Source organism: Apodemus sylvaticus, chromosome 14 (assembly GCF_947179515.1).
Source record: "Apodemus sylvaticus chromosome 14, mApoSyl1.1, whole genome shotgun sequence".
Lineage (NCBI taxonomy): Eukaryota > Metazoa > Chordata > Mammalia > Rodentia > Muridae > Apodemus > Apodemus sylvaticus.
Window position 1 is genome coordinate 89,877,119 of NC_067485.1, and position 15,283 is coordinate 89,892,401.

General features: G+C 42.1%; 1 protein-coding gene across 1 annotated transcript in view; it reads right to left on the reverse strand.

Annotated features, from left to right (window-relative positions):
- Ryr2 (ryanodine receptor 2) overlaps positions 1-15,283 on the reverse strand; it is a 466,338-nt gene that overhangs the window by 369,018 nt on the left and 82,037 nt on the right. Inside the window, exons 6-8 of the mRNA XM_052156653.1 lie at positions 13,251-13,325; positions 10,891-10,969; positions 7,116-7,228 (exon numbers count right to left, since the gene is read on the reverse strand). Of these exons, the coding sequence (XP_052012613.1) occupies positions 7,116-7,228; positions 10,891-10,969; positions 13,251-13,325 (267 nt within the window). The remainder of the gene's footprint in view (positions 1-7,115; positions 7,229-10,890; positions 10,970-13,250; positions 13,326-15,283) is intronic.

Below are 15,283 nucleotides of genomic sequence, written 5' to 3' on the forward strand. Positions count from 1 at the left end.
GTGAAGGACAGACAGACAAGGGCTAGTGCCCGATCAAGGAGCTCAAACTTGAGGCAGCCAGGAGCAAGTACGGCCAAGAAGTAACCCATGACTAAGGGAACGGGAAAGTGGTCCTTACATTACATCCAAGCACAGCGCAAAGAGGAATCACACGAGGGTGGGGGTGGGTAGGGGGTGGAGCTGTACAGTCAGTTAGAAGGAGTCCTAACTATGTCCTGAAGATTGTACTGAGGCCATAAAGAGATATCTAAATAAAACCTACTCTTCAAAAAAGAAACCATCTCAGCATGCGTTTTCCTCCTGAAATCATCTACTTAATTTTTGCTGCTTAAAAACAGCAAATTAGAAATCTGAGTAGGAGCAGCACCAAGTCAGGCCCATCACTATTAAATATTCAGAAGGCAGCAACAGTACAATTGCTGAAACCAAGATGAGCAGCCCTTAAGGATGGCTGGTAGCCGAGTGTGAAAGCAAAACAAGCCTTGGGCTCAACAGTTCAGCCACCAGGGCACCCAAGTGGAAGATGGCAGTAGAGCAGATCAAAACTGTGGATCCTAAAACTATGAGTGAATAAAATATTATATGATAGAAACTCAAAAATCACAGAGGCCTACCTAAATGACCCACAGCTCTCCTGGGATCTTAACCCAAATTCCATAGAGCTACATATATTCTGACCCTTTAGTTTCCTTTCTAATCCCATTTATTTATTTGTTGCATTTCCCCAGGCTGCTTGTGAGAGCAGGTCGGAATCCTTTATCAGATTGCCAGAAGGTTCCATGGCCCCAACATTTTTCCTAAGATTCTATGTATTCAGCCCTTGTCTGAAGCAGTTTTTCATTCGTTTATTTATCTCTTATTAAATGTCAGGCATTTGGGCCCTGGTGATATAGCATTCCAAATAAATTAGCATCCAGGGACAAGAAACTCGAATAAACAAGCTATCTTACCCCTTGGGCTGAAGCTTCTTCTTTTGAAAAAAAAAAAAAAGAAAGAAAAGAAAAGATAAATGGGAGACAAAGAAGTGAATGCAATATTCGATGGCTTCCTCACCTGGGCCACAGGGACAGAAAAGGGGACTCAAGGTAAATTAATATAATGTAAATAAAGGGCCTGGGCCTGACGTCTCAGTGGCAGGGAGTGTGCTTACGGTGTCCCCCAAACTGAATTGGCAGGAATAATAAATCACTCATAAGTTATTAAGTATTAAGGATGTTTGCATTCCACTGATGTATTTATGCAGTTTTAGGAAATCCAGCAACTTGTTATTCAGTCAAAAGACCTTTCTTATTTAAAAATCCAAGATAAGGAACACAGAGGTAAGTCACCGGGAGGGTAAAGGCCAAGCTGGGAGACTTGAGTTCGGACCTTCCTGCTGTTATTTCTTACTCTCTGGAAGCAGCATGGATCGGTTATTTGTTTGTTACTGATAAAATATTAAGCTAGGACTGGAGAGATAACTCAGAGGGTAAAAGTGTTTGCCAACCAGAGTGGTGACCCGTGTTCAGTCCCTAGACTCCACATGGTGGAAGGCAAGAGCTCAATCTAGAAAGTTGTCTTCTGAACTCTGCATGCATGCCCAGAACCTGGGTGAACCTCAGTGGTCAAGAGCAGCGAGGGTTCTTGACCACTGAGCTATCGCTCCAGATCCTTGACGATTTGTTTTCAATTACTTATTGGGCAATGGTTTTTATGAATCACAAGATCTTTGTAGGTCTACAAGTGACCCCGACAACAGAAAATCAGCATTTCCAGCGTGCAAAAAATAAGTCACAGATGGGAAGCTCCCAGGCAGACCAGGGAGGTTTTACAACTGACACATTAAAAATGAAGTTTCGTGTGACTTATCCTGTCTTATTCCATTTGAAGTGGATTCTAAGTCAGTAACTCCCATTTGTCCTGCATTCACTATACTAAGATTTTTTTCTCTCTTACATATAAGCTGCTTTAGGAAAAGCCTCTTTAAAAGACAAATTGTCCAATAGGAGCACAGAAATGCTCCTTTGGAAGTTCTGAAAAGATTAGGATATCATTTCCTATTAGAACAGCAAACAGCAAAAGTAAAGAAAGAGAACTGTGTGAATAGTTTACAGCCGTTTTTACAGCCGACAGCCAAGACCCCGTTACTCCTTGGGAATTGACCTGTGTCCAGCTTGTAAAGCTGATAACCTGAAGGCCCCTGACCACAGCGCCCTCTTCTGTCTGGGAGGTGCTTTTACAGATGGGAGGGAAGAAAATTAGCTGGCCATCAATTCATCACTACAAGGGCTGCCAGCCCCATTAATGCTCCAAATGTAAAATTGGATTAACCTTAAATGATCTCAGAAGTGGAAGAAAAGCAGCTCAGCAGTCATGGACTGGAAAAGTCAAAGGCTAGAGTTTTAATTTTCTATGGTTACTTTTAACCCCTGCATTTTGAAACAAAAGTTTTAACTATTTATTTCTTAAGTCATGTCAGCATCTCAGAAAACAGACAGACTTTGCTTTCATATAATAGATCTTTATTTAAGACTCTCTGTAATAGTCCTCTTCTTGAGACCACATTTCTCTTCCTTAAGCTAAATACTGGTAGCTTCTTTAACCATTGTGCAGAGGCAACAAACCTCTCAAGCAAACAATGGCAGCTACCTACCACACAAAGGCAGGTGACCTTACTTAGATTTCAGCATTTGATTCTCCTAATGCCCTTGTGTCAGCTGAGCAATTCATAATTCCCATACTGCAGATGAAGAAACTGAGGACTCAGGGAACTATGCATGGGGCCTGGGGATGTGGCCCAGCTAAGAGTGCTTGTCTAGAATGTACAAGACCTTGTGCCCAAAGGCCAGAACCACATAAACCAGACACAGTGCCACATCTGTAATCTTAGTTTTGTGTGTCAACTTGACACAGGCTGGAGTTATCACAGAGAAAAGAGCTTCAGGTAAGAAAATGCCTCCATGAGATCCAGCCCTAAGGTATTTTCTCAATTAGTGATCAAGGGGGGAAGACCCCTTGTGGGTGGTGCCATCCCTGGGCTAGTATTCTTGGGTTCTATAAGAGAGCAAGCTGAGCAAGCCAGTAAGTAACATCCCTCCATAGCCTCTGCATCAGCTCCTGCTTCCTGACCTGCTTGAGTTCAAGTCCTGACTTCCTTTGGTGATGAACAACAATATGAAAATGTAAGCTCAATAAACCCTTTCATCCCCAACTTGCTTCTTGGTCATGATGTTTGTGCAGAAATAGAAACCCTAAGACAGTGGATGTATGCAGATTAGAAGTTCAGCATCATTCCTAAATTCATAGCCAGTTCAAAGCCAGCCTAGGTATTCAAAGCCTAGGTATTCACTACTCTCTTTATTTTCATTCATCTTCTAAAACATTTGCACTGAGTCCACCATATACATCCATGAACCTATCACAAGGATGTCTGTCAGCATCTGCATCCTTCACCTACCCTCTAATACTGATGGTCCTGTAACTGTTGGGAGGAAACCTTTCATGGTAGAACCTAGAAGGAGGGAGTTAGGTGATTGGGGCTGTGCCCTTGTCAGAGAGGATTCTTATCTCTTTCTACTTCTGTCCCCACTGCTGTGAGGTGAGAAGGCCTGCTCCTCCGTGTCTCCCCTGACATAATGCTCTGTCACACCACAGGCCCGTGGCAATGGGGTCTAGTGCCCACAGACTGGAACCTCCTAAACTCTGAGTCAAAACTAGTGTTCCCTTACTTTTAGTCTGTCTCAGGTACCTGTCACATGGGCAGAAAGCTGGCCACATGGTTTGGTTGAGGCTTTACTCGTCTGAGAGCAGAAACCATGGGCAGTGTGTTCTCGGAGATCCCTTCCTTCTGTTTTATGCAGGGTTCTGTGGATATGAACAATAAAAGCACTGGCCTTATTAGCACATGGGAGTGGAACCCAGCACCGTGGCTTGCTGCTCTGTTAAGCTCTATAAGGGCTATCCAGGACTGAGTTCAGTAGCTAATGCCAAAAGCCTAGTACTCAAGAACTGAAGCAAAACAAAACAAAAACAAAATAAAAAGGCTCATGGTGAATTTAAGGATATCTTGGCCTACACAATGAACGCATGGCCAACCTTGACTATATAGTGTAAGACCATGTCTCAAAATCACACACACACACATACACACACAAGTGTGTGTGTATATATATATACACACACACTTGTGTGTGTATGTGTGTGTGTATTCATGTATTTATATATGTGCATTTATATTATATACCTTTTATATATTTTGTTTTACATCTAACATAGTTTTTATGCTACATCTAATGCAAATTATTTGTGTATTATATCCCTAATATACTTTTTGTAATATATATATATATATATATTACAAAAGAGAGAGAGAGAGAGAGAGAGAGAGAGAGAGAGATGAGAGAGGCTACTCAGGAAAGTGAAGTTGTGAAGTTAAGTACTTGGGCAAAATGCAACTTGGAAACTAGTAGCAAATTTTAACAAATCAGGTTTATTTATTTCCAAAGGCCAGGAACTGCATGTGTCATTTTTGTCACTTATTCCTGAAGTGTTTTGTCACTCAGTGAATACCTTACCTCACTCAGTTGCCTTACCTCACTGCCTCTCACAGTAAGGTCTAGACTGGGTGTTCCCACGAGCACTAACCTTATTTTATGAACAGCTAATCCTGAGGCCAGGGAGCTAGTTCTAGTGCTACGCTAGCTATAGAACCAACATTAGAAGTCTATTTCTTTGGGGCTCTGAATATTCCTACTCCTCTCATGGATAATGAAACCACTCTATCAAGTCAATTTCCAGTACAAGATGGAAAACCACAACAGATAGAAACTGTTGGGTCCAAATCAAATAAAAACAGGTTTGGAGTGTTGTGCCAAAGGGGCCTGAGTTGTTTCTGTTGCCATTGGGTTCTCAGTCTAGCCAAACTTGAACTGTCCATCTTCTGATCAGGGAGCATCACCCTCATGATACAGCTCTAGCACACATCAGGGCCTCAACAATGTATATTTTAATAAGCTACACAGATGCATGGCACTAGAAACTTACACAGGGACAATGTGGACACAAAAGTAGAAGACAGCTCCAGGCCTCCCACCCCTATGCAGGAGCAGACTCACCAAACAGTGCCATTTTCCTGTCCATGCCTGGAGGCCCTGTTAAGCCATCCCCCTATCTCTAGCACCACCATGTTGTAAACAGGAAGCCAGGTAAGGGTCTTCTTCATAGGAACACTTAAGAATGTTGTTGTACACTAAACTTGTTGGTACACTGAAAATTACTTTGTTGACAAGCCCACCCAGTTTCAGTCTTGGATGTATATGTGTGTCCATGTGCCTGAAAGCGTGTGTGTAGATGCATGCATACATGTGTGTGTATTCATGTGGGGGTCAGGAGTCAACTTCAGGAGCCATTCTTCAAGTGCCATCCAGATACTGGGATAGGGTCACACTGGCCTGAAGCTCACCCAGTAAGCTAGGCTGGCTGGCAAGCAAACACAAAAAATCTGCTTGCCTCTGACCCACCGTAATTGGGACAAGTGTGTTATCAGGAACTGATTTTTTATATGGATTCTGGAATCTGAACTCATGTCCTAATGCTTCCACACAAGTACTTGATCAACTGATCTGTTTCCCCAGCTTCTATTTCCATATTTACAAAGAAATAGGGCACCCTAAAAACTCTGATGTAGTGTTAGAGGCTCATTGCCTCTCACAGTGGGCTCTTTAATACAATGACTATTTCACAGTGACTTACTCTGCCCTGTCTTTCTTTCCATTGCCATCTACTACTTCCTCGGGAATACTTTATGTAGCTATTCATGAAAAACTTTAAGAATGTCTTTTCTGTTTCTCCTACTTGGCACCAGCTGTCAAATTGACACAGCTCAGACTCATCCCAGGGAATCCCAATTGGGAACTGCCTTGATCAGCTGGGCCTGCGATGCCTCTGTGGGGCATGATTGCTGATTGAGGTGGGAGGGCCTAGCCCGCTGTGGGCAGTGCCATCCCTAAAAGGTGATCCTGGGTTTGTACAAGAAAGCCAGGATAGCAATGAGCCAGTGGGAGTAAGCCAGGAAGCATTTTTTCTTCGTGGTTTCAACTTCAAGCTCCTGCATTGACTTCCCTCAATAACAATAATGGATGGTAATCTCTAAGATGAAATAAGCATTTTCCTAAGTCGTTTTGGCTCTGCTATTTATTTCAGCAATGGAAAAGCAAGATAGAACAATGTCTAATTAGTGGTTCAATCTTTAGAGAGTAGTTCAGTAGTAGAGTGTAATTCAGTAGTAGAATGCTTGCCTAGCATACACAAGGGCTGGGTTGAAATACTGCAAAAGGGAAATGTATTATTTATCTGAGCATGGCGGTGAAGGCCTACCATGCCAGCAATGGAAGACAAGGAAGGAAGGAATGCTGGCCTGCTCTATAGAGCCAGGCCCTCTCTCAAAACAAACAAATAAATAAAATTACAAAAAACCAAAAACTGTTGTATACATCTACCTTTTCCTGGATTTCTCTCTTCTGTGAACTTCTATACAGGATTATTCTTTAGATTAGAAAAACTACAACCTTTTAAATATGTTAAATCCATAATTGCCTTATAAAAATAAAAAAATACATCCAACGACTAACTAACATCTTCATGCTCCTACTCTTAGCCACTACTCTTTGAATTAAGGCAGTGCCATGAATGGACACGCTGCTACTTAAAGGTGCCTCTCACACAGTCAATTACTACCACAAGTATCAAAATATGGAGCAGGAGAACCTTTACATGAGGCACAAAGCAAAAACCACAGAATTTGAAATCCCCGATTAGACTCCTTTATAGTCTATTAATAAAATAATCCAAGAGCAGGCACCATCAGCCTCATGAATATGCATATCAAGGTCTGGAGGGAAGCCTGCTCAAACAGACCCAGGGAGCCATTCTCCCCTTAAGGCCACAGATCTCTTGCTCTCCTCTCAGGAGTTATTTATAACTCACCAGCTAGAGGCACAAGCCTTTATGAAGAACTCACTAGCTATAAGCACATTTTTTCTTTGCTAGCTTATAAGCACATTTCCTACCAAGTGTCCATCACTTCCCCTCGGTCCCTCAGCAGAGCATCAAGCCCTCAGCCTTGTTCCCACACTTACCAAGTACCTTTCTGAGGACACGCTGACCAAGATGAGGTCATCTCCAACACGTACTTTCTCTCCCTCTGATCTCTGCTTAGAGGCAGGATGTATAGTCCACCAGCAAGCCTCCCCTGTGAGTCATTGAAGTGAAACACGGAGAAGATCGAGTTAATTTGAAATCAGTTCCCTCTCCAGGTGAGACACGCATGGAACTTTCAGAAACACATGATTTCATGCAATCTAATCTCTTGGATCATGGAAATCAGAAGAACTCAGCCAAACTCACTTAGGGTAGGACATACTGAAATGCAACCTTTCTCTTAATGGGAAATGGGTATGACAGTTTGGTGTCTTTTCCCCAGGAAAAGGGACATTTGTTTACATATGTTAATACAGGCCTAGATGTTCCACTTAGCCAGGGTGATTTCAGTCCCCAAATAATCTTATTAAAATTAATAAGCATTTATGTTATTTTCATCAAAAGGAATTGAGGTTTTCAGTTGGGGTAGTTGCATTTTAAGTTGGTGACTCAAAAATGACACAAAGGACTGCTATCTTATAAGTCTCATTACCATGTCTTCCCTGCTTTGCTTTATTTCCTTATAAAATGCATTAGTTCCTATTAATCTGAAGGACTCTTAGTACAGAGAGATGCATTATAAGAGCTGGTATACATTAAAACAAATCCATCTGAGGTAAGTCAAGCACCCTCTGCCTTCCTTAGCCCCATCACCCAAACCAGAAGCAGCCAGGTGGCCTACCCGCCTCTGAAGTCCTGAGCTCGGGGTCTCTGACATTTCTAGCCATGTTCTGGTGGTCCCTTCAGCTCGGGGTCTCTGACATTTCTAGCCATGTTCTGGTGGTCCCTTCAGCTCGGGGTCTCTGACAGACATTTCTAGCCATGTTCTGGTGGTCCCTTCAGCTCGGGGTCTCTGACATTCCTAGCCATGTTCTGGTGGTCCCTTCAGCTCGGGGTCTCTGACATTTCTAGCCATGTTCTGGTGGTCCCTTCAGCTCGGGGTCTCTGACATTCCTAGCCATGTTCTGGTGGTCCCTTCAGCTCGGGGTCTCTGACATTTCTAGCCATGTTCTGGTGGTCCCTTCAGCTCGGGGTCTCTGACATTTCTAGCCATGTTCTGGTGGTCCCTTCAGCTCGGGGTCTCTGGCATTTCTAGCCATGTTCTGGTGGTCCCTTCAGCTCGGGGTCTCTGGCATTTCTAGCCATGTTCTGGTGGTCCCTTCAGCTCGGGGTCTCTGACATTTCTAGCCATGTTCTGGTGGTCCCTTCAGCTCGTGGTCTCTGACATTTCTAGCCATGTTCTGGTGGTCCCTTCAGCTCGGGGTCTCTGGCATTTCTAGCCATGTTCTGGTGGTCCCTTCAGCTCGGGGTCTCTGGCATTTCTAGCCATGTTCTGGTGGTCCCTTCAGCTCGGGGTCTCTGACATTCCTAGCCATGTTCTGGTGGTCCCTTCAGCTCGGGGTCTCTGACAGACATTCCTAGCCATGTTCTGGTGGTCCCTTCAGCTCCAGTCACCGTTCTCCTCCCCTACCACGCTCCATTGCTATTCCTTGTTTTGAGTTTATTTCATTTTTACTCACTTTTGTGTATATACTACAAACCATAACGTGTGTGTGTGTGTGTGTGTGTGTGTGTGTGTGTGTGTGTGTGTGTGTGTGTGAGACTGTATCAGAGGACAGCTTGCAAGAGTCAGTGCTCTCCCTGTGCCAGGTGGGATCTGGGGATCAGGCTCACTAAGCCATCCCACCAGCCCTTTATTGTTTGTTTCTATAATATTCCTTTTTCTAACTAACACCCCGATGCCAGAGCATATGTGCCTTTTGTTCCCTGCAGTTTCCCCAGGTCTTGCCACCACACAGCGGCACTCAGCAACTGATTTTATACAGATAGTAAAATCATCTGAGACACATCCTAAGAACTCCTCCTGTAGTCTGTGCAGAACCCGGGCCTAAGCTGTTCTCACTCGAGTCATCCCAACAGCACATCACAGTGAGAATTCTTCACGTCTATTCACCGGTTCTGCATCTTCCTTCATTCTCCCAAACTTTGGCAGTGTATCTATCCACTCTTTCTCAGTCACTGCCTCAGTAATCGAAAGTCATCAACACAAAAGAAAACATCATCTGCCTTGTGAGTTTAATTCTGATGAAGATAAACAGAAAACAAAGGGCAAATGCCGGAGTGCTTCAGTAACTTACAAAAAAGCAGAGCGTGGGGAGAAAGCAGGGTAGAAGGGGACAGGGGTGGACTCTGGGTGTAGAGGAGGACTCAGGATGGGAGGCTAAGAGTTGTGCTATTCTATCATGAAATCAGCTCAGTATATAAAATACATGTTCTAGATCATGTGTTTTAGTCTTAGAACTTAAGTTTTTTTTAATTTTTGCTAAAATACATTAAGTTAAAAAAATTGAGAAACTAGAAAAATATAGAACTGAACATATAGAAAATGAAGTATATATCTGAATATTATATTTATCTTTTTACAGCCAGGATTACTTAAATTATGGAAAGTTAACTGTATTCATTATGTATTTCTTTCATTATCATCATTGTTATTTTGTGAAAATTTAGCTAATAAAATCCAGTTTTAATGATTGGTCATATAGAATGTAAACTTGTACCTTACATGTGGGTGCCATGTGCTGTTTTGCTATCTGCATGGACAGAATAAGCCTAACATCAGGGTGAAGACCTCTCTCCTCAAGCTTTGTGTGTGCAGAAAAAGGTTTCAATTCTTTTCCTCTTCCTAGCTGAAGTCTGCAGGTCATAAAACTGTTCTCAGTAGCTAACACCCCAAACTTCATGCATGTGTGACAACAAGAGCATGCATGTTGTTTCCTGGTGTTAGGAAGAGAATCCACGACCTTGAACATGTCATCACTCTACCACTGAGCTGCATCTTCACTGACAAAGTATTTTTAAAAGGGATCAAATTGGGTGAGCAGTGGATGGTCTCTACCATGGAAGAACTGCACAGTAAAAATTGGATTCTGTCTTCCCATACCTTTTTCTACTTGAAATCTTACGTTTTTATTTTATTTTTGTTATGTTGAGGATTGAACCCAGAAGCTCCTCACATCGTAGGCAAGCACCCTACCACTGAGTAATATGCCTAGCTCTGTTACAAATGCTTCATTCCAGAAGCCATGCCTTTTCCTGCTCATAGTAAAAGACAAAGTGGTCTAATGGAGACGGTGAGCCAACAGAGAAGATACAGATGACAAAGGTCAAGAATGTGCAAAACCCCTCTGCTTTCGTATTTGGGTTTTGCAAAGGCATAACTGTGTTTGTATATTTTAATCTTTCCAAACTAAAGAAATGTTTGTGTGTTTGGACACGTCACACAGCAGAGCCCCAAGGCAGATAAGCAAAGAAGCTCACGTTCTGCTGTTAAGTTTGAGCACTAACAGTGAGCACACCGTTCCTATACCTGAGGATGGTTTATGATGAATGATTAAAGGCCATGCAGGGATACTTTACACAGTGCTCAGGGAACATCGACAAGCTTCACACAACCAGTCCGCCATTAGATACAGACTGGGGCTTTTCCTCTCTCAATCCATAAGAAGAAAAGACATGAAGTCAAAATTTTATATCTCACCGATAACCTAAGAGCAATCAAGCAGGCAGAAAAACACACTCTCAATCTACCAAAAATGCCAAAGAAAAAAATCATTTTCCTGGCTGTTATAAAAACAGCCATCTCATGTATCTCTGACCATATCTAGGCAGCTTCTTTCCGAGCCCAGTTTCCTTACAGTACATGGTACTCACCTGTGGTATCCTCTTGAAGGCCAACATCGAAGGCCAGTTTGTCAGTGGAAGACCGGGAGGTGGAGAGACAGCAGAGATACTAGAAACACAAGATCAGGCATCATCATAAAATGTTGACAGTCCTACCAAGACTACAGTGGTTAACACAGCACTAAACATGGATGAACAAGGACATCTCTCTATGATCTATGAACTAGAATCTTAAAGGCATAGACCCATACATGGTCTACCTGAGACATACAGTTGTTCAGTTTGTAGCTTTGTAGAGGAGCCCCCACACTGATTTCCACAGTACTGTGTAAGTTTACAGCACCATGTAAAGGTTCCGGTCTCCCCACAGCCTCACAAGCACTTGCTGTCATGGTTTGTTTTCTTGATGATAGCCATTCTCACTAAGGTCATGGGTGATATTGGAGGGTATGAAGTAGAAGCAGGGCTGTAAGAAGGGTAGGGGAAGTGCCAATGAAGGAAGGAGGGGAAGCAACAGGGTGATGGGATCCACGTGACAGGAAAGCAGAAGAGGAGACTGTTTGGAGGAAAGACCAGCCAGGGCAGGAGAGCGGCCGCTGTGAGAGAGATGAATGAAAACAAAGCCTAATGAATGTGTGCAAATGTGTGCATGCATAGCACATCGAAACCTGCAATTTACATGAGAACTGAAATTAAGTGATTTTATAATGTGTACAGTCACATAGCGTCTGTTTGGGCAAGCAAGGTGCTCTCCTCTATCTCTGATTAGCATTTTTCTCAGATTCTTGATGCTTCTATAAGGAGAGGAGAGCTTCCAATGCCTGAGGCACAGCAGTATTTGCACAGCAGGCCTTCAGAGAAACAGGATGAAGGAATCAGTCCTTTGCCCTTCACAAAAGTCTAAAACATGAGCTCATCAATACAAGAAGACAACAGACTGGGGACATGTTTGTACCTCTCTCCCTTCATGGGATATTATTCATGGTCCACTGAAAACGTACATGACTTGATTAGAAAGCTGTCCTCAAGAGAAATATGAAAACAACTCACTTCTATCTTCTACGTTTGTTTTCATTAAAGAAAAAGAACTAACAAGAATAAGCTTGAGAGTGCAGTTCTTCATCCTGCTAACATGAGGGCCACATGAATACACACATACATGTTTTTCTCAGGGAACTCTGACCATCAAAGCTGCACTGTCTCATCTGCTCATCCTTGGGTTGCCTCAAGTGTACCTATTCTTAGACTTAAAGTTTACATCATTCTCATGCCAGCTATCCCCAACTTCAAACACCTTGCGAAGGGACATATGAATGAGAACTCTAAGACGAACGTGGTGTGAGCTTAAAATACCAGAGCGTCTGTGTGAAGCAAGCTCTTTGCCAGCACAAAGAGGAGCCATTGGAGGAAATCCAGAAATGATGGAGGGACTCAAGCAAGGCTTGAAGATATAGATGGTCAGTGCCAACACTACACCAATCCTCTTATGCAGTGGTTCTCAATTGTCCAAACACTGTAACCTTTAATACAGTTCCTAATATTATGCCGACCATAAAACTATTTGTGTGCTATTTTACAACTAACTTTTCTACTGTTATGAATCATAATGTAAATATCTGTATTTCCTGATGGCCATAGGTAATCCCTATAAAGGAGTCATTCAACCCCCAAAGGCCTTGTAACATACAGATCGAGAACCACTACTCTTACAGAAAATAGCACATCTGGATAACCGGGTGTTCATGGGTGTACTAAGGGAAATGAAGGAATGGGTTGGATGATGAGACACTGCAGGTGGAAGGCAGGACCTTCGAGTTCTGGCTTAGAATTGATCTGGAGGCTCAGTCTGCATCTTGACTGACAAGCATGAACTCTGGACATGACAGGCAGGAGGTTCAAAGATTCCCACAGGTTGTATTTTATCTTATTTTTTGGAAAGGTATTTTGTGATTTATTTTTATTTTTTGTATTATGTATAAGTGTGTAAACATGAACAAAAGTAAGCTTGGAGGCAACAAAAGAGTGTCAGATTCCCTGGGAGGTGGATATTTAAATGCATTTATACATTAATAATTTAAAGCAGAATTGGAAATGGAAAACAGTTAACATTTGGCTTTTATAATTGCCTCTTGCTAAATTTTGTCTATCAAATGTATTACAGGTGTTAAAAATCTAGAAAAGGCATTAAAAATAGGAACCATACCTGATATGTCTGAATCTAACCTTCATCTTATGAATGAGTAAGCTCAATAGGGCACAAGGGTATTATAACTATATCTAGTCACACTCAATATTATCATTGCTGAAGTGATACCGTCAAAATTCTCAGCAGTCTACCTGACCCTGGATCAGCGAAGCCCCATGAGAGATAAACGAAGATGTCTACTCACCATACCACTGTAGGAATGGCGTAGTAATATGGCGTGTCCATAGAGGAGTGTCCGGTGGCCTCCTCCTTGAGCAGTCTGAGGAGAGGGGAGAGAAGATAAGTATGAATGAGAAAAAACAAAGTCAAAAAGTATTCTGTCTTTACAGGAAAGTTTAGTAAGACACCAAAATATTGGAAAAGCAAAGCCCCCTCAAACCAGTTCTTAAACACTAAGGCAGCTGTAAGGAAGCAAGCCACAGGGCAAGCCCGTCCCTGCCTGTGCCTCAGCTGCACACAGCCTCTACTGGACAGGGAGACCATTACCATTGTATCTAGAGACCTGATAACAACCCAATGCTCACCAACCACTGGGTAAGTTTTATTTCCACAAGTGAGTTTTTGCAAAACCTAAAATTGGTCACATGATCTCAAAAGTTTAAAGCTTCTCATTCTCCCAAGCTGCCTTTCATGATTGGAAAACTTGTTAAACCACGGGGTCTTGGGCTTCCTCTCAGATTGTAATTAGAGCTGTCAAAGGCAGATACAGATACACTTCATTTGACAGACTTCCCATGGAGTCATGGTCCCAAGGATCACAGCTGGAGATGAACAAACACAAAGGACCTTGTATCTCTCTTTTGCCAGTCCCCTATTCTAAACAAATCTCCCTCCACCCCACATCACATTGCTATGTCTTGAAATCTAAAATTCACTGTTGTCTTCTCTGACTTATAAATGATGTTTGTAACCTCAGTTGATCAGCTGCCTCATGCATAAAACTTATCCAGGTTCCTCAGTGTTAGCCCTCAGCTACACCTGTACACTGGCCTCATCACTCTGCAGGCAAGAACTTCCTCCCCTTGACCAGACTGAGAACCCAATGACAATGACTTCTGTTCAGCTCTAACTCTGTGAAAAGGTAAGAGGACAGTAAGTAGATACACATTTGCTAAGTGAAAACCTTGACTGGATGGAGCATTTCAGCCTATGGAAACGGGTGTGCATGTGTACAAAGGCCCCTTACCACAATTAAGATGCCTAAGAAAGAAAAAGGGGAAAAGTAATGAAATTCTGCATTGGAGATGACCCATTTTTTTTCTTACCCGGAGTCCCAACCATCTAAATTAAAAAGCTGAAGATTTATAATTTAGCGGGGGACTATGATTTAATAAAAGGTAAAATTTGACCTTAAAAAATCTGAAAATGGTTACCCTAGTTATATGCAGGGGTGTGTCATGAGGAGAAGGGACTGGTCTCATTCCTATAGAGATGACTGGCAGAGTTAATATTACAGAATAATGTCAAATAAATCCATAAAAGATAAATGGGTAAAAATATCGAAACTTTCAAATGAAATCTAAGTGATTCTGCTGAATATCATTTAAAAAAAAAGAAAACTTGTTTAAAGTTCACAAGTCATTGTGAGACAAATTTAACATCACTGGGCAGTTACAGGACTTTAGATTTTTAGAATCATGTAAAAACAAAAAACAGTACACTCATCCACTCTGGGAAATCATATTGTAAACCAAGGTGTCAGTATCCACACTGAGTTGGGAGTGAACTCAATGCACATTCTAGAGAAATGGTAATGGGGATTATCTATCTCTTATCCTTTGTAGGACAGAGGGCCAGTTAGATTTCTACAGCTGCACTTGAGGTATTACTGTCATAAGCTTAAATTTACAGGCAAAACAAAAACAAAAAAACAAAAACCTCACAGAAATATTAAATCTGAATGGTAACAATGAAGAATAATTAGAGTGGATTACCAATACATGAATATTGCTGATTCTATACTCATTCTTCAGTGTTGCTTTTTACAACATATGATTGCAATATATACTGGCTTGTTAATCTGCTTTTTACATTATTGATAACTGAAGCCATTAATTTCACTAACTATAAAGTGCCTAAACGTCTTGAGGATGACTGTAATATACCATTTCACATTAGAGGTTGTGTAGGATGAAACCAGGATGCACAGGGGACCTTTCCTCTGTGTAGAAACTCATTGCTAGCCTAATTCTAAGCTGCCATCATATGAGATTTTTG